The 19,549-nt window shown below is 34.1% G+C and overlaps 2 protein-coding genes across 5 annotated transcripts; one reads left to right on the plus strand and one right to left on the minus strand.

Annotated features, from left to right (window-relative positions):
* Positions 1-52: 52 nt before the first annotated feature.
* Positions 53-15,722, minus strand: LOC115456265 (MAGUK p55 subfamily member 6). 4 transcript variants are annotated; one of them, XM_030185259.2, is made up of 12 exons: positions 15,442-15,722; positions 9,448-9,545; positions 8,053-8,202; positions 7,580-7,771; positions 6,482-6,712; positions 6,027-6,125; positions 5,799-5,957; positions 4,392-4,602; positions 3,666-3,836; positions 2,994-3,139; positions 2,471-2,545; positions 53-1,634 (listed from the first exon to the last, which is right to left on the minus strand). In XM_030185259.2, exons 1-12 carry the CDS (start codon positions 15,524-15,526, stop codon positions 1,458-1,460), a joined length of 1,794 nt encoding a protein of 597 aa, XP_030041119.1. In that variant the 5' UTR covers positions 15,527-15,722; the 3' UTR covers positions 53-1,457. The 4 variants fall into 4 exon arrangements, with proteins under 4 accessions (XP_030041119.1, XP_030041121.1, XP_030041123.1 ...); XM_030185261.2 differs by lacking the exons at positions 9,448-9,545; positions 15,442-15,722 and adding an exon at positions 8,467-8,678; XM_030185263.2 differs by lacking the exons at positions 9,448-9,545; positions 15,442-15,722 and adding an exon at positions 8,423-8,484.
* Positions 15,723-17,177: 1,455 nt separating this feature from the next.
* On the plus strand, positions 17,178-19,317 carry LOC115456267 (uricase). The gene is made up of 5 exons (XM_030185265.2): positions 17,178-17,301; positions 17,380-17,885; positions 18,013-18,136; positions 18,288-18,474; positions 18,591-19,317. Exons 1-5 carry the CDS (start codon positions 17,279-17,281, stop codon positions 18,762-18,764), a joined length of 1,014 nt encoding a protein of 337 aa, XP_030041125.1. The 5' UTR covers positions 17,178-17,278; the 3' UTR covers positions 18,765-19,317.
* The last annotated feature ends 232 nt before the right edge of the window (positions 19,318-19,549 follow it).

The following is a 19,549-nucleotide window of genomic DNA, read 5'->3' on the forward strand; positions in this document are numbered from 1 at the left end:
CCATTTTGAGAATTGGGATATTGTGTAGGACATAAATATTCCGTCGCTTATGACATTTCTTAGTGACCCGATCATTTAGCATATTTATCCGCAGCTTTAGCAGTTTTCTCATTATATTGGCTTATGGCAAAATTATGCTTAATTCGTTTAGAATAGGACTTCCCAAAGTATTTTTTGCACGTCAACATGCTACCTAAAATAGAAATGCCCCCGCCTCTTTTCTCTTGCAAGGAAGAGGAAGCCAGGGCTGAACAAGTATCGTAACTAATATTATGACTGCGAGTTTGTTTATTTGTGATGGTCGTGAATTTTTGCATATACATACATTATCAGGATACAGAAGGGGCTATGGTACCTTTCACCCAGAAAAAGTATGCCCGAGGAATACGAGTAGAAATAGTTTGACAAAGTCTACACTACCTTTATACGTGGTCACGCCTCCCTTGGGGAACGCGCCCCTCATTTTGAAAAGCAATGGTTTAGAACACATAGAACGCTTGACAATATCGCAAAAGGATTAGTCTCAAATTGGCGTGCACGGGTAATAATGTTCGTATACTTACTATTAAGCTATCTAAACACTGCAATCACTTTCACTAGGTGGGATATCCAACTCGAAATACTATATATAATTCAAATAATTATCAAAACGTAAAAGGACATCACCAAGCTGCCAAATGAGGAAATAAAATGTCATTAAAATATTTTACTTATATAAAACAGAAATTTTCATACGCCTCGATAAATAAATTCGAAACGATGTTACATTGGAAGTATCTTAACATAATGCTTAATATCAGTATTCATTGCAGTAATATGAAGGTTTAATGCACTCCAAATATATCCAATGTCCATTCAATTTCCGCAAACATAAAAGAAATTACAATCATTGGAATGATTTATTTGTCTAATAACACTGCATGTGGCACTTTATTCAAATTAATACGATTAAGTCAAGATTGCACTTATCTCTATAAACCTACTTAAACTATTTTGTGTATTTCGTGGTAATGCGTGATGTTTAATATATTTTTGTGGTACAAAATATAAAGGTACAAAATGTTTCGCAACAATTTTTTATGAGAAATCCGTATTCCGTAAGATTTTAAGCGGAATTTATTTGGTAAAAAGTGATGTACAAAATTTCATAAAGCCAGAGGCACTATGCGTAGGTAAATATTAAGATTTAAATGTAGCGAATAAGCTATGAATATTATCTAACATAGTGCAGGAAGACGCAAAATGTACCTATCTAAAAATTTTAGTTTACAGTCATTGGCGAATGTTGTATGCGTTCCAGTAATGGACACAGGCGTTGGTTGAAAACATTATAAATCTTCAATATTATTTTTAGAGTAAAGATAACAAGCGTCCAGCTTGCTTCAGTAAAATAACAGCTTATCTACTTTTTTGGACATGAATCAGAATATAAAATGTAACCATCCTTTCCACAGATATTAATAGATCCAACTGACCGGCACCCACTGGTGGTCGGTGGACAGCGAGTGCAGCGCGTCCATGATCTTCGAGTAGGTCGTGTCAGCGTTGTGGTTGGTGATGGCGAGGTCTATGTATTTCTCATACTGTCGTTGGATGCGCGCGCTTTCTTCGAGTGTTTGCTTCATATCCTCCTCCTATAAATTTTACAATTTTACGACTGTTAAATGTAAATATTTTTGATTGAAAATTTTAGTTCAACTAACCAATATTTTCAATAAAACCTCAACTAAGTACCTATCCTGAAAATAAACCAATAAAAATAAGTTTTATAAGCATGTAAAAAAATTTGCTCTCATTGGTTCATTTTGGCGATGGACCGAGTAGAGCGATTGGGATCGTTTATTGAAAACCGCGTGGCAGTTATACTCGTAAGTGATTTTATAATACGCGCTTGGACATACGAGTATATTATTGGGTTTCGACAGTCTACATATGTTGAGGTTTATGAATTATGTAGTACATATTATACGTTCGTTTAGAAGATTTCTTTAATACAGCAATTAAGTGGTAACTAATACTTTGACATATTAGTTCAGAAAACTTTAGTGAGAACCTAGGCCAATAAGCGCTTTACTATTTATATTTTTCCGGGGAGAAACGAGTTATCATTACCACTAATGGATGGTGAGTGGGACGATTGTAGTAATATAAAAAATCGTGATAAAATCCGAAAAAATTGTTTTATTCAATGGGACAGTTATGTTGGTTTCCCCGGTCTTACATCCCAATATCAACACTAGGGAGTATAGCATCATCCGAGCCAGTATTGAACCGAGTCCTTAAACCTGCGCAGGTATACCAATCGAAGCCCGCGGTAGTCTTCTTCGGCGCATACGGGACGGCTCCGGGGTATTTTGTTGCACTAAGATTGCTGTGTGGAACCGTCCCTAAATAAACTCTTTATCATAACATTGTACGTCTATTATGATAGCTAGAATGGAGAAAGAAATAAAATGATCTGGTTACGTACCTCGTATAAAGACGCCAGCGACTCGAGCGTACGCGCACGTCTCGAGCTGTAGCGGATGGAGCTCTGCCTGTCGAACTACACGCATGCGCAACACGTCAATACAGCAAAATAAACTCAAATAACATTACTGGGATTAAACTCATAATAAGTAGTCTGATCATCACAATATTTGGCTAATTTTAGTAGGTTTAATACTTCTTTGTGTTTTTGAATCATTTCCAAAAATAAACCCATGCCAAATTCCTGTTTGGTGATCTATACATGCTTAATGGAATACTGTAAAAAATAACTACTCGAAAATACTGATGGGTCGGCAATAAAAAATTTTTAGACATATTTTTAATGAATCTACTATGTTTTTATATAAAATAATATAAGTTTCTCTAAAAACACAATAAATGCAGGCTTCAATCACACAATGGAAAAATATAATTTTATGGCAATGCACATGCATGATCTAATTTCGATAAAGAATTAATTTCATTATAAAAATATAGAGTGTAGAAGAACTAAGCAGACTCACCATTAAGTTGCGGTTAGATGCATACGTGAGGTTCTTTAACTGTTCGATGCCGGGCGCCGCGATCATCACCACGAACGGCAGGAACTCGCTGCTGTTGTGGAGTAGCTTCAGTGATTGAGGCGCACAATCCAGGATACACATTTTACCTTTACAACAAATAAATGATTTTCTTATTCATATAAATGGTATCATCATCATAATCATCAGCCCTGTATTATATACTGTCCTACTGTTGGGCACGGGCCTCCTCTACTACTGAGAGGGATTAGGCCTTAGTCCACCACGCTGGCCTAGTGCGGATTGGTAGACTTCACACATCCTCGAAATTCCTATAGAGAACTTCCCAGGTATGCAGGTTTCCTCTCAATGTTTTCCTTCACCGTCAAAGCAACTGATAATTCACAAAGAATATACACATGATTTTAGAAAAGTCAGGTGTGTGTCCTTGGGTTTTGAACTTGCGGACATACGTCTCGGCAGTCCGTTCCACACCCAACTAGGCTATCGCCACTATAAATATAATATAAATGGTATATACAGAGAGTAAGAGACAGAGAGAGTGAGAGTGTGTATGTATGTGTGAGAGAGAAAGAGTGTCGTGAGGGTTTAAGTTAGCTTAACAATTTAATAAATTGTAATACTTAATAGTACGAATTGTATTGGAAAATATACCTTCTTTAATGACAGCGCGTATGGAATCTAAATGAGTGCCATACAAGTTGCCGTTGTGCTCTCCGTACTCGAGGAAGCGTCCGGCGTGCGCGTCGCGTTCCATCTCCTCGCGGCTCACGAACCAATACGACTGGCCGTTCTCCTCCATGGGCCGAGGGGGGCGGGACGTGTCTGAAGGAAAGGCAATGAACATACGGCTATGAAAATTAAACTTATTTGTTATAGTAAATAAATTATCTAAATAAAACAAGATTATAATAATGTATTGAAATTTCTGGTTTTGTTTAAGCCTGATCACAATCGTAAGACAATTTTTTTTAAAATATTTCAAACATGTGAAATGTTACTGTAGTACCGTAATTTCACAACTTTGTATGTTTTGTAATTTTTGCGATAATGTCTGCAAAATTAATTTTATTTCAATGTTTAACATTGGCGTAAATTTAAGAGACGTTATATACAAATCATTGATAGGATTGCCTCAGTGGCGTAGTCGTACGCGTTACCGCTCTGAGGCCCCGGGTTCGAATCACGGTTCGAATATACTCAATGATACTGGGAAGCCATAGGTTGATGCCAAGAGTATGGAATTGGCGCCTGATACGGCAACTGACCCACTATCACATCATAGGACGGTACACATACGGCGAGAGTGGGTACCCTCTGGTTGCATCTCTGCCTAGCTTTCGAGAATAAAGGTCTGATGCGTGTTCGCTAACAGCTTACGCGGTATAACGGCTCCGAATCTGTCGGGCTGGTCCTGTATGAGGCGGTTCTTGAGCGTGCGGCGGCCGACGCCGCGCGTGCCCACGAGCGCCAGCACGCGCCGCAGGAACGGCGGCGTGCGCGCCACCTCCTCGTACAGCGCCAGCTCCGCGCCTTCCAACTGCACGGACGAACGCGACTCGTACACGAATTTCTTTTTCTTCTTCGATATCTACATGTAAATAAAAACAATCAGTTAGTGCCTGGAAGGTACAACGACAACTTGCTAGAAGGTTTTGGGTATGCCTGACTTACATAATATACGTCTTAATAAAAATAAGTTCTAGGAGAAGCACACATCGATGATTTTTTAATATGATTGAACGGTGTTAGATGTGCAGTGACTGTTTTTTTTACTAATAAAATTTCGTATAAGTCTCACGTAATTGAAACAGACCATAAATAATTCTTGTTAGTTATCATTTCCGTTCCAACTTTATAGTTTGGGAGTTAGACACAGGCATATATATAATGCATAAACGATTAGTCATAAATTTATAGCATAATTTTTGCACTTTAAGCCATTTCTAAATGATTCACGATACACACTTAAAATTCACTCACAAAGAGTTCAACAATAAATATTATCAACTGAAACATGTAATTCTTCAAAACAATTTGATTGCTGAGTCAGTAGCGCCGTGAGAAAACAAAATTTATTACAGCTAATAAAGTCAATTGATCTTCGTGATTCATAAGTGCAACGTACAAACACCTAAGTGCCGATTGAACACATTTTGTTGTAATGATAAGTAATTATAAGAATGACATTAATCACTGGAAATTGGAATTAAAATTTAATTGTATTGTGTAAAAGGGTTTGGGATTTGTTGGAAAAAATAGCGTAGATATACGTAACAGCTTATAAATTGCAGCAGCTTGGAATTGCGTTTCAAGATTTCCGTAACCTGCACTTTTTGTGTTTATTACTATTTTATATATTCAGAATAATAAAAAAAAGAAATATATTCCGAGTAACTTCCACCCTGACATTTATTATGGTATAAAAATCAGAAACCTTTAAATATCGATCAAAATTTAATGGGCAAAAATTGTATTCTGTGGGAAATTTATTACCGTAAGTATTACTTCCACAATAAGACACTTCATTTACTAGAATCTTTGAATTCGTGGCTACGAAGATTACTCATTGAAAATATTAAACACCGAAAAAACTTTTTCGATTGTGAAGTTCCATTATTACGACATTCAAAGATGATTAATATTTTAATATTGCATTAGAATCTAAATAACAGTTACAAAAGAACTACATTTTTTTATTGTACGGTCGAATGGTCAACTGTTACTGCAATCAGTAGAAAGTCGATTTCCGTTAATACATTTTATGCTTTTTTATCTATTACTCACCCGAGCGCCGCAAATGCTTATTTTGTGGACAAAATCTGCTTCAGGTGGTACATACGCCTTACGCCTCTCTTCCAACTCTGGTGAAGGGATTAAGCCAACTACATCTGGATTCTCTACATGACTTGCTTGCCACCAATTTGGATCCTTTCTGTCAGATACCTGAAACGGAGATGGTGTTAAAATGGCCCATGGAATATTTGTTAACATTTGAAAGTACAAAAAACTTACTTGTAAAATGTCACCTTTCTTGAACTCCAATCCAATTTCTTTACATGGTATTAGACTGTCATCTTTAGGGCTGTAGTCAAAGAGAGTTCGGACATAACACTAAAACATAAAATTTATAATGCATATATTAACTGGTGTTGTTTAAAGTTTAATGTGTTGTTACAAAATTGTAAGATTGATAGATATTTATTTTTCTCTACTAGCAAATTGAATACAGACATAAATTATAGTTGGTTTGTGTAAAAAAGTTAATCTTATTGCAAAATGCAATCTTGCACAAACCTAACTGTTTGAAGTACTCTTTTGCATAAATATAAATTACGAAATTATTGCCAAATGAATATTCCTGTTGCCACTACAGTATATATCTGTATAATTCAAGTCTTGCTAACACTATAAATTAAGGTTTACATTAATATGTTTCATTAATGTTTATACTTGTATATGTAACTTACACTCAATTTATTTATCAGTTGTGTGCTTTTTTCTTTAAGGTTTGGTCCTACTTTCAATGTCACCCGGTCATTTGGTTTTGATACAGCTTCTTTAAGTTGTTCTTCTGATTCAATGTGTACTCCATCTACTTCTAATAACACATCTCCAACAGATACTAAGGCTTGCTTGGCCGCAGCACTGCCTGCCAATATCCTTGCTACAATTAACTGTCCATGTTCATCAGTGGTTACCTAAAATGGGAATTAGTTATGAAATATGTATTTGATATGTAATTTATTGATTTTATTGTTGTTTTTTTTTTTAACTGGGCTTTGGAATTGTTGCTTCACTGCACCTGATAAGCAAATAGAAGCCCAAAGAAAGTGCCAACCAGTAAAAGATTAGTCAGCTCAAGATTAAGCATTCCCAGACGGTTGGCAGTCATGCCAGCATGCATAACTGTTTCTTCACACCCTGCTTGAAGGACCCTAAGTTATAGGAAGGAGGGAACATGAATACTGACAAACTATTCCACTTCCTTATTTTAGGACTTCAATTAAATTTCTGATCAGTTATTTACATAACAGTGTTTTATTACTTTGTCTTATTATACATAGAATAAAGAGACCACACAGTTATGTTAATATGCTGAGTAATGATGTACCGTGTTTCCAATAAGATTTTTTTACTATTATTATTATTTAGTCAAATATTACTTCTATTATAGTCAATAACACTATTAAATATGTATATATTATATAAATGTATTCTAGTCTTGCCATTTTGGTACTTTTTGATTTGTTAACATATCAGGTTGTTATCACTTACTGGATATCTTTTGTGTGAGTTTAACTTTACAACAAAAGTAGGTATTGTCATGACTATTTCACAAAATATTTTTTTACAATATTATATTTTTATGATATTTTTGTCATAAGTTTTTTTGTTTGTACATTGTTAATATGTTTATTCTATATATTATTTCATAGAATGAATTTATTGAGGCAAATAAAAAAAGATAGACAGAAAATATTGTAACACTTTTTGTAAAAATTATCATATGACATACATTCATTTTGAATAATATTCTATATGAAATAATTATTACTGTCACTTACAGTTAGTCCTAAAGGCTGGCCGGGTACTTTCCTAAGGCCCACCACTTTGACTGTCTCCACAGGCATGTCTCCGTTCTCCTCAGGAGTGACAGCTTCTGCTACGTCTTTGGTTTGCTCAACTTCAGGTTCCTCAATACCAGACCCACGCTCCAACCAAATCGCGCCTATTTGATCATGAGCGTCTATTAAAGCCTAAAAACGTGGTAATACAATTAATTTAAAGCACCTTTGTGAAATTCAATTTCATTAGCATGCAAATTATATTCTATACATCTGGTTTCTGGTAGTTATTAATATATAATTTATTCTTGTTTTAAACTTTAGTTGCAAAAGGGTTTTTTTATGTTATATTATTCCACGTTATTATAACAATGAATATGCTACTCATATTCATTGTTATAATAACGTGGAATTCCTGATGGTTTTTTATAAAATATAATAATAAATGTATCAGTATTTAAATGTATATATACCTTAAAATGAGCCCTGGAGACTATAATAGCTAATTCGGCCTGTTCAATAGTTCGTATGTTGTTGCCACGGTACTCGCTGAGCGACCGTATTATGTTTACATTTCCCAGCGACACGGGTTTTACGACCAACTCCTCCTCCAAATCGATGGACTGTAATCACACACTCACCTTTAGGTAATAACACTGAACACCACTATCGTTAAAACTCAAAAGCAAAACACGTAAATGAATGAACAATAGGCGTGGCACATATTTTGGCAATATTATCAATGAAAAAAATTATAATCATTCATAAATTGATTTAATTATAATTAAATAATTACTGCTAGTAGTATTCATGCGACATATACATCAACTAGCACAAAATTACCGATATTTATTAAATTATTTCTTTTAAAACAACAATGTACACACCCACACAACTGGCTTCGCAGTTCGCTTTCACAAAGTACTTAAGCTTCCTGTTCGATTTTCTTTGACAGACAAAATGTTTCGTTATTGTTATTATTATTGTTGAAACATTGATATCAACTTTAATACCTCGTAATAAAGTTTACATTATTTTAAAGAAATATAGTTAAAACTAATTCTTTCTTGTTCAAATAAGTTTACAAATAAATAATTTTAAATTCAACAGTTGTTTGTATCGGTATAAGTATACGATTTCCGAACGCAGCGTGTACTTCTCATAGTGTTGCTACTCTAAAATACCATGACACCCTGAGAATTCTCTACTGTAATTAGGTGTAATTACAAGTAGATGAAAAAAAAATAAATTAATCAAGGATTTATGAATGGAGGGTGAGATATAAAAAATTGTACCTTTAACTAATTTAATTAATGTCATGATTAAGAGCTTTAATGGTTGTAAGATCTCTTTAAAAGCAATGTTTGAAATCTACTATTTGTTTATGCATGAGGGACGCCAAACATCAATATTATGTACATACATAATATTAGGTAGTCTTTCTTAGTTGTTATCCATATATTTAAAAAAGTATTACATTTTCTGCTTGATTCTACATCAATCAGTTTTCAAAGGAAAATTCGTTAACTTCTTTAATTAGTAATCATATAGGTAACTAAAAAAACACTTGGTAGGTAGTATTGACCGTAGTAGAAGTTATAAATACAAACGAACCAAGAGCTCCCTAGTTGTTATGTTCAATAAAAATCTTTTGTATTTGTTTTAGTTTTAAGTGTTAACGGTAATCTATTTAGTTATGTTTAAAAAAATTTGAGGGCTTACTATGAACTGACAAATTTTTTTATGTTTATATTCATAAATCTGAAGTTTTATGATACGAGCATTGTTTAACTTACTGATTTTCTTCGTATTTTATATTACCTGTTGCAATAAATAGCAGTAAAACTGGTTAATTGTATTATATTTACCTCATATTTTCTTGCAAAATCTGGACTTTCTACAATACTCCTCAGAAATATTACTTCGTGATTTGCTAGATCTTCTTCAGGCTTTTCTTCTTCTTTTTCTAAAACAAAACATATTATGTAGGTAGGTATTTCTAATTTGAGAGTATAGGTACCTACCAACGTCAAAGTAGTCAGTACTTTATATCTTTATTTTAGTCCCAATGGACAGAGCCAGTAAGATGAAAAAAATAATTATTTATTTTATACTACTAAACTATGAAGTTTAGCAAATAGATGGGTACCTATGTAGTTTTTATTCAACAAATTATTTTTAAATGGGTATGCAATTAATACAATAAAGGTAGAAAAATACTACATACTTTGTTTAAGAAAAATTAACATAAAACAGGTTACCAAATATTTTTAAAATCTTTCTTCTACTTGGTGTTCGAAAGTTTTAAATAGAGATAGTTTATTTTGATTTAAAGTCAATCGTAATAAATTCGATACCGTAACTGGCGTTGCCAGATTTCAACTCGTGGAGGAGGGATGGAGGCAGGGGGGATGAGGGTGTAAAATCTCAAAAAAAATCTTATAACTTTTAATATTATGAGTATTTACGAAACGACAACGGTATGCTCATGTAAGTAGGTATCTGTGTACCTGTATCTCTATGACCGTTAAGTATTTACTCGCTTATTATGTACGCACTTAAACTACTAAGATATTAGTAATTCAAGTTTATTGTATCTATTCCCACAATTTTTTTATAGAAGTAATGTTAAACGTAACGACGAGATTTTTAGTAACCTACTATTATGAGAAAATCCCTAGGCGCCTGCGCCTTCTTGTGGGACCAGAAAATACTTTCGAGGATGGCAGAACAGCTAGGCATTTAGCTAGTTAACGACTATCAATTACAGTGGTTTGCCGCTTTATTTGTAGGTACATAACTTATTTCATTATTGATGGTAAGTGACCACTGATTGTTGTAATTAACACCCATAATGCTAGAGAAATTGTAATAAACAGCGGACCTATAGGAATTGCCATTGACAGAGAGATTTTCAGGGAATTTCACCTTCCCATTCCAAAAAGGAGATAGCACAATAAGTTTGGTTTTCGGAAATGAGGCGGCCTGTACGAAATGCAACAGCAAAGTTGTTACTTTACGCTGGTTTTCTTTGAGACTGCGGTACCGGTTTGATAGAGTCGGAAAATTCAAATATAAGTTCAACTTATCATTTTTCTATGGAGAATTATCATATTATTTGCTAATATTGTGCCAATAGAAAGCGAAAATAAACAGTTATCGCCCTTAGTTCAGAAATTATATGCCGCAATAACATTCATTGTTTTTTCTCTTGTTTTAGTAAACATTACAACTTCGGACGTTTATTTACATATTCTAAATGGAAGTAATGTATTATCAATGTGCTGAGCATCGCTAGTCATTATAATGTGAACGTGTGTATAAGAAGAAATATATAAATAAATAATGAGTAGGTACTTATACGTAATAGTCACGAATTTGTCTAGACCCCCTCAATAAGTATTAAGGAGGAACCGGATTAAGTTTTGTATCAGGAACTAAAGTTTTAGTGCCGTAACACTTAGACCGGGAATAAAGATTTAGGAAAATATTTATCTTAGAAAGATGGTTGAAGCTGCGGCCTTTGTTTCAATGCCACGTAGTAGCCCGGTTCAAAGACAAAATAAATACATATTGGTAATTTTTTTGGAGATTAAGACAAAAATAATTTTGTCACGTGGAGTTACTTTGATCTGTGGATAAAAAGTATCTGAGTACTTTTTTTTCGCCATTTTATTCGGTAAAAACTTACAATAATAATATATAGTGGGTCAATCCCATATTCGTAAGAATTATGAATATAGGAGCAAATTAAACTAATTTTTCGGGATTAAAGTCCTTCTATACTTATATTTTCCCCGGTAAAAAGTAGCCGACCTTTATACTTCCCAAGGGCTTGTACTATTTCTATGTCAAATTTCATTGAAATATATTCGGTAGTTCATCACGTTCGGACAGACAAAGACGCGGTGGGGCACTTTGTTTAGTGGAGCTATAGTTTTTAATGGGATAGAATGTTGTAGAGTTATGATTTTTTACGTAAAATTATAATCGAATATCGCTCTGACGTAAAATAGTAGAGCACTTAAAGTCTTTTATGCAAAAGTTACCGAATAACAAAGAGATAAATTGAATCTGTTATGTACATCAATTTTGTATTCCAAATTAAAGTGCGGGGTTAATTAAAATTTAATCATTATCGGTACCTTTCTTCGCTGTAGTTGGGTAAAGAGCTAAAATTTTTTTTAAGGTTTTAAAATGGCCGTATTTTCGGAACGGTTAAGATAGTTGTTCACATGTCCAGCAAAGATTTTACGGTAGATTGATGACCCTAAAATTTAAATCGCCGACAGTAAGTTGTGCACCCCTGCTGCATAATGTTCATTCAATGTCGGGAATACAAGCTGTAAGTATCCGTAGGAATTTAAAAAAGATATTTACTATTATTTAATTATATTGGAAGCATTTAACAAGAACATTTAAAGAAACAAATAAATGTCAGAAATATACTAGAAAAATTAAGCTCTACATGACATGTAGAGTTTCACGTATCATTATATTTTGTGCTTTTTTCTTTTTAATCACGTGTGAAAGTTTATGAAGATGTTTATGAATAAATTAATAGTATTGCTTCTTTTTATCCCGACAATTTGGATGGCACCGGGAATTTATTCTAAGAGAAACCTCTCACGCTGTAGTTAAGAGTAAACTTTGTACTATGAATACTTTGCATAATCAATGCTAATGGCTTCATTATTTTATAAATAAATATATTCTGCTCACGGCTCCGTTCGGGTTGAAATCGGATCGAAATTCATTCTGGAATAAGCTAGCTGCATAGCATCTTATGAATGGTACTGAATATTCATACGTATATTTATAAATTAGCACATTTTTCAAAAAACAATCCTTTAAATAAAAATATTTAATTGCATGTAGCTTGACCAAGAAAATTAGAACCTCGCCATGTTGGGATTAAATATGATGAGAAAATATGAACTTATTTCTTGCACTGAAAACCTTACCTTCATAATAAGTGTAAATACATTCATAAAAACACACGAATTGAGTACATTATCCTTTTTTGAAAGTCGGTTAGAAACGAAAAATAAAAATAGCGGTCACAGAGCAGATTTTCCTGGTCAGCCTATACTTAATTGATTAATTTAAAATTATTTGACATACTTAAAATGAGGTACTTACTTAAATTTCTTTGCATGCTGGTCGTTTGTGATTTTAGTAGTCAGAAAAGTCAAGGATCAAGGTTAAATCCGGTATATTGTTTTAAAGTAAGTAAGTGCTGTCATGTTTAAGTGCTAAAAACTTTTAAGATCTAATGTAAAAATCTGTAACAGTAATACTTTAATCATTTACTAAGTTCTGTGCAGCAAGTGAAAATGTTCAAACGATCTATGTGATGCAAATGTTCCGTGTTTTTCTTACGTGGCTTTTTTTATATTCTCTAATCATGGTTAATTTAATACTGAGGAAAACTTTGGTACAAAGGGCCGATTTTAAATTAAACTTTTAATTGATATAAACTTGCTGGACCAACAATTATGTGCACGCGTTTGAATAGTTATTAGGTAGATAAGTATGTGTGTTTTGATAGATAAAACGGTTATAGTGTACTGAACACATTAAAATGGAGTCTATCATTTATTTACATGTTTAATAGCGAGTTGATCTATTCAAAACACATGACTTGATAAAATATATGTTAGTTTTTTTTAAACCAACTTTTTTGTTATATATGTATGTTGGTAAGGTGACGTTGATGTTCGTTCAGAGCTTTCCCACATCCTGCAGGATACCACAAAGCTATTTCCCATTGCATCATCGTGAAATGAGACACATTTCATTCTTTATTCTTGTAACATTTTGAGGAAGAATAATTTATTATTTTCCATTAGGATTATATGTCTTACTTATTCATACTAATATTTTACTATATTGTGCAAAAGTAATTCTGTCTTTCTGTTACTCTCTCAAGGCTAATCTACTGAATTAATTTCGATTAAAATTGGTTTGAAAAGCAAGCAAGCTTTAACCGTGACAAAGGCATAGGCTTCTTTTATTCTGGACAAACGTGACTTCTGTTCCGGAAAACTTTTCCATATTGACGAAATCGCGAGCAGGATTTTGTTGGAAATAATTTAAGAAATTTCCAGATAACTAGGTTTTTCTAGAGAATCGTCTGCGTGAAATTCGATTTATGGCAAGTGTTAAAAAAGTCTGTCATTCTTAACTGTTAGAATTTTCTCCGTACCAATGTATGGTAAAAATGATTCAGTGGAGGTGGGTAAGCGTAATAGACAGAGAGAGTTGCATACTTCCACATATTAATTATTATTTTTAAGAGTTTTTTATTTGTGTTCTTCAATCATAACATTGGTGTTTTATTTACATTTTTTTTAAATACTTATGTTAATTTATGTTGTTATTTTTTTGTTTTACAGTTACATACTCTTTTAAAACAACTAACATTTATCAATCATCGAATAAGTTTGTTTGATGAATGATTAATTATTGAGAATCGGTCACGTAGTTCCGGAGATTGATTTATAAATTTTGTTAATTGAATTCCAGCAACGTAGTAGCCTTACATGCAAAGAAGATTAACAACTTTTTTATATCAACAGAAGTGTCATAAAAAGTGGATCAGATGATTTGATACATCAAATTTATACTATCTATATAACGAATAATTTAACTTGATGTATTAGGGTTGTGCATAAGGCGGGACACAATTGCAGGGTAACAGAATCATAGAATGCTAAGCAGGCTCAATTTCATAGCGTGCGTGTTGATTATTTATGTCACAATTTTAAAAGGAATTACTGCAGTCGAAATTAGTCATCCTTTAGGCAACATTATTGCCTTTAAATTGACCCAATATCTTTAAGGGGAAGGTGTAGAAGCATGACAAGAGTATAGTTAGGACGTGCATTTGAAACCAATTTCATCTGTTTACGCTAGTCTGTGTGACCTAGTTTGATTCAACGAAATGTTTTATTGCGTATCGTAAAACAGGTCTGTCACCTGAACAAAGTGCCGCAAAAAATTTGCCGCAGAACTATTAAATATGTAAAACTTAACCAGGTCAGGTTCGATATAATTATGAATAGTTTAACGTTTTCCTAAAAATCTAGCGTTTGAGTACCCGTAGTCATATTAAACGGTTATTTGCATATATTTCACGCACTGTGCTTTTATATGAAACTGAATAATATTTATATGTGTAATTTAAATGTAAATGGTTATGAATATTCAAGATTTAATGTCAACATTGTATTTTAATAACGTCCACGAAGTTTATGGCAAGGTGAGAAACATCGTTCTTCGAGTTCGATTTTCGCAGCATCATAAACATATTTTGTGTAAGTATTTCATGTAATATTTACGCAGGTTTTGTGTTAAATTGGAATAACCTTGTTATTTTTGTATAATATAATTTTTGTAGCCAATCATATTAAACATTTGTAACAATTCAATATTTTTATCAATACCCATTATATATTAAAGTATGTGATCATCACTCATTATCAATATTATATTATTGAGAGATGTGTAATTCACTCAAATAAAACGAATGATGTAATTGCGTCGGGTATTATGAAGCAAAATTATTAATGGTTGGGATAATAAATCATTGAAATTTATTTAAAAGCTATAAGGTTTATATTATTATTCAGTAATGCGTTCGCCTAACAGCGATTCCACATTGTGAGAAAATATTTATATTCGTAGCTCACTCGTCTATTTATTTACATTTAAACATTATACTATGATATATTAAATAATCAAAAACATTTTATAGATTACCAGAACGTTTCATGTCAAATATCGGCTTTGAGGTTATACCGGGAGTATCGATAGTTTGTCGAACTGAAGACTGAATATTTCAGCGGCATCAGACTAACCTTCATCCGGCGGTTTGTTTCCGAACGCCAAATCTCTGAAACCTCGCCAATTGACGGTGTATCGTCCGCTGCGTCGCACCATCATCTGGACTGGACAGTAAACACGAGGCGTGCACACTCGGCCGGCAAACACGTTGCTAACTAAAGGGTGGACGGTGGCATTACCCGGCAGATATTCGTAACAGACATGCGCGGTATCGATGCGTGGCAGGCGACGCGTCACGCTCACGAGGCGACCGCGCCATCAGCTGAGCGGCTGCGTCACATCACTACGGCGCCGCCCGCCCGCTCGCCCGCCCGCCGCACCACAATCCGCCCGCCTTCCGCTCGGCGCGCGGCGAGCTTGCTAGTAGCCGCACCACTGTCCACTATTTTTCCGAACAGCGTTGTTTGCTGTTTTCACACTGCACTATATATCGAACGACACGTGTGAGAGCAACGGAGACTTCCGATACTAAACTCGAACGGCCGCAGCCGGAACAGTCCTATTCGGATGCTGTTTCGCAACTGATGAGCGGTTGCAAACTCGTATATCCGAGTTACAGTACGTATTGCTATAGTTTTGTGTGCTGACGTTTAACACTACGTCTAGCAGACGTTTGCTATACCTACTATAACTCTGAAATATTTATTGCTCACTCTAAATAAATATTGTTACGCAGCTTAGAACATTTTATAGAATGCTGATAGAAAATTTGGCAAATATTTTTGCTGTTCTTAAATTTTGAGCATAATATTTATCATATTTTGTCTTACAATATAGATTGACTCTTCCCAAAGACATGTTTTAATATTATGAAAAATAATCACGAAGTAGGCCGAACATAAAATATGTTACGATCGTACCATAAAATTTTCGTTCCACTCACATTTTGATGCCACTTTCACATTCAAAACTTATTATTTTATTTTGGGAATACCGACATCTTTACATTCAGTACACCTAGTGTTTATTTTCAACACACTTCGCTATAGAACGTTATGAAGGGTCATTTGAAATGTTATTGAACTCGTATTTGGCATTTGAATTACGAATCCGATATTTTTAAAAGTTAAATTTTAATACAATTTAATATACCTACCTACATAATACAAACAATACCAAATGTTACTAGTTAGGAAGGTTACTATTTTCAGACCAAAACGGTGCTAAACTAAACATAGAAACCATAAAATATGGAAAGCTTACACAAAGTATGCGCTGTTATTGCAAATTGAAGTCCGAACAGAATAATATTTATGTCATGTCTGATGTGCCTAAAATTAGAATGTTTCTGTGATTGTTTGTCTAGTTACAACAAAGTAAACTTCGTCTGGCCTGCAGTCTTAAGGATATTGACTTCAAATATTTGTAACCTATTTTTGCACTTCGCGAAATGTTCGTTGCGAATGTGAATTGAGAACACATTCCATAACAGAGACAGTTCTTAGAATACAGTGGCGTATTCTATACAAAGTTTCACACGATGTATATATATATCTACACCAAATATACGCGCCATGTTTTCTGATAATTATATTTTTTTATAAAAATGAAACACTGAATCTGAATTGGTATTAAGATGAGCATATAATTAAATGTCTTACTGCTCCTCAATGCGTTGAAAATGTAATCTTATTGCATATACATATATTATATAATTATATGTACTTATAACACTGATTGATTTATAGACTTAACAGTTGTCGCGTGCTCGACGTTGATAACGTGGGTCACAGGCTGCCCTTATATAGAGAGGGTTGGTGAGCCTTATCGTAGTTTCCGAACGTTCTGCTTCATGCGTCGACGTTCTTTCCTACACACACTTAAAATTAAGTGAATTATAATATATTAACAATGCCGTGGACGAGCATTAACAGGTAAATTATTGAAAAAAGACTGCTATATATTTATAATATTATATTATTTATCAGTGTTACTAATCAAATATGTTTCAGAATTTATGCAAAGCCCTCAAACACTGCGTCTACAGAAGCGCACATCAATATCCCAGCCAAACCAAAAGTGGCACTTACTGCAGCTGAGGATACTGGCGGTAGATTTGAACTGTGTGATCACGGTTATGGCAAGAGCTCCGTGAAGCTACTTCATGTACACCGCGATGGAGAATACCACAGGATCAGAGAGTTTGAAGTAAATACGGAATTAAAACTCGCTTCTGAAATGGCGTACGTTAAAGGTGACAATAAAGAAGTGGTAGCGACTGATTCACAAAAGAATACTATATATTTATTAGCCAAGAAGTTTGGAGTGAAAACGCCAGAGGAATTTGGAGCGGTGGTAGTGAATCATTTCCTTTATATGTATAAGCAAATCACGCAGGCGAAGTGTCGCGTGGTAGAGTACCCTTGGGAGAGGCTACAGGCCGGCACGCCGCATAACCACGCGTTCATTTTCTCACCCACAGCGAGAAGATGGACTGAAGTGTCGCAATGTCGTCATGGTAAGATATATACTATTCAGAATACCATTTGGCCATAATGTAAACTAACATATAACATTGTTTATTAAAAGATAAATTATTTATTTTTTATATTCATTGTCTTAAAAGTAGCATGTTTTTTAAACAGAGGCAGTCGTAGTAAAGTCTGGTTTGAGCGATCTTCGCGTTCTAAAGACAACACAATCTGCGTTTGTGGACTTCGTTCAGGATGAATACACGACCCTCGCAGATGCTGCTGAGAGAATATTCAGGTAAAGATTGTTCATTAAACACTTGCTGACCAGAATTGTCTTACTCTATACGAATTCTAAATATATTAGTTTATATGAAGTGTGTAAAGCGATGAAAAAATAAAGTAGGGCTTTGAAGTTTTGTTTATCTAACAAACTATTTTTTGTTTAGTACGGTGGTAGAGGCGGAATGGATATACGACAGCATGCGCACGGTAGACTTCGACGACGCATGGCTGACGGTCAAGGACGCGATCCTGGACAAGTTCGCAGGTCCGCCGGACACCGGCGTGTACTCCCCTTCAGTACAACACACGCTCTATCAGGCCGAGAAGGTCGTACTCGAAAAAGTTCCTGAGGTGAGATTTATTCAAGAACTGATTATATATATAAAAATTAACTTCTAGTCTAATCTAATCTTGAGTATCTGTCGTCTAGTGCCAAAACAGCATACTAATAAAATGCTTTATTTTAGATAAACTGGATCAAGATGACGATGCCCAACAAGCACTACTTGAACATCGACATGTCCAAATTCCCCGCCAACGTGACGAAAGGTGATCCCCGACATTATATCTACCAGCCGATCGACAAGCCCGCCGGTCTCATATATGCACAGCTACGGAGGCGGCCCAAAAGCCGCTTGTGACATTCAAACGACCCATTGTGATATGCTGTGATAGTATTAAACCACCCTTATCAATGAACGTTATTAATTCGTTTTCTAATCACTACTTTGTCAGCTAAAGTTACGTTAACTTGTTAGTTGAAAGAATCACTGATTAAGTTAATGATCAATTAAAAATGTTTATTGGTAAGGCCCCTAATGGACTGTTACATTATGATTAAGAGATTGTATTATCGATGAATGTTTACATTTAAAGGACCGGGATGTATACTTTGTTTGTTTGATCGGTTGAATGATGTTTAATATTGAGACTTAGCTCAATAGTTTAAATATTTTTTGTAATTTTTACCTATATGTTAAGTTTATTGAATGTTCTTTAATATCAAGACCAAAGTGTAATAGGATCTTTATTAATATAGTTGTTAAAAATATATAATATTTTGTTTTATATAAACCGCAAATGATTTAGTTTGTAGTCGTGTCTCTATCGCTTTGGGAATAATAGGTGTATGTGTTTGTATGAATTAATTATTACTATTGAATAAATTTTTTCAATAAACAGTCATTATTTGTATCTTAGTTGTTTGATTATAATATATTGATTGTTCACCAACCTTCTTAGTATAGTAGGTATATTTATAATATATACAACATAAGCTTTCGCCCTTTCCACAGATTTCCGTCTTGAATTCGTGTCATTTCATCACAATATGTTAAACGAATCGATACAGAGTTTATTTCGTGTTGAGGCTATCATCTCTATCATATGAGACATAATTACCATCCTTAACAATTACATTGTTTTC

Source organism: Manduca sexta, chromosome 23 (genome assembly GCF_014839805.1).
Source record: "Manduca sexta isolate Smith_Timp_Sample1 chromosome 23, JHU_Msex_v1.0, whole genome shotgun sequence".
Classification (NCBI taxonomy): Eukaryota; Metazoa; Arthropoda; class Insecta; order Lepidoptera; family Sphingidae; genus Manduca; species Manduca sexta.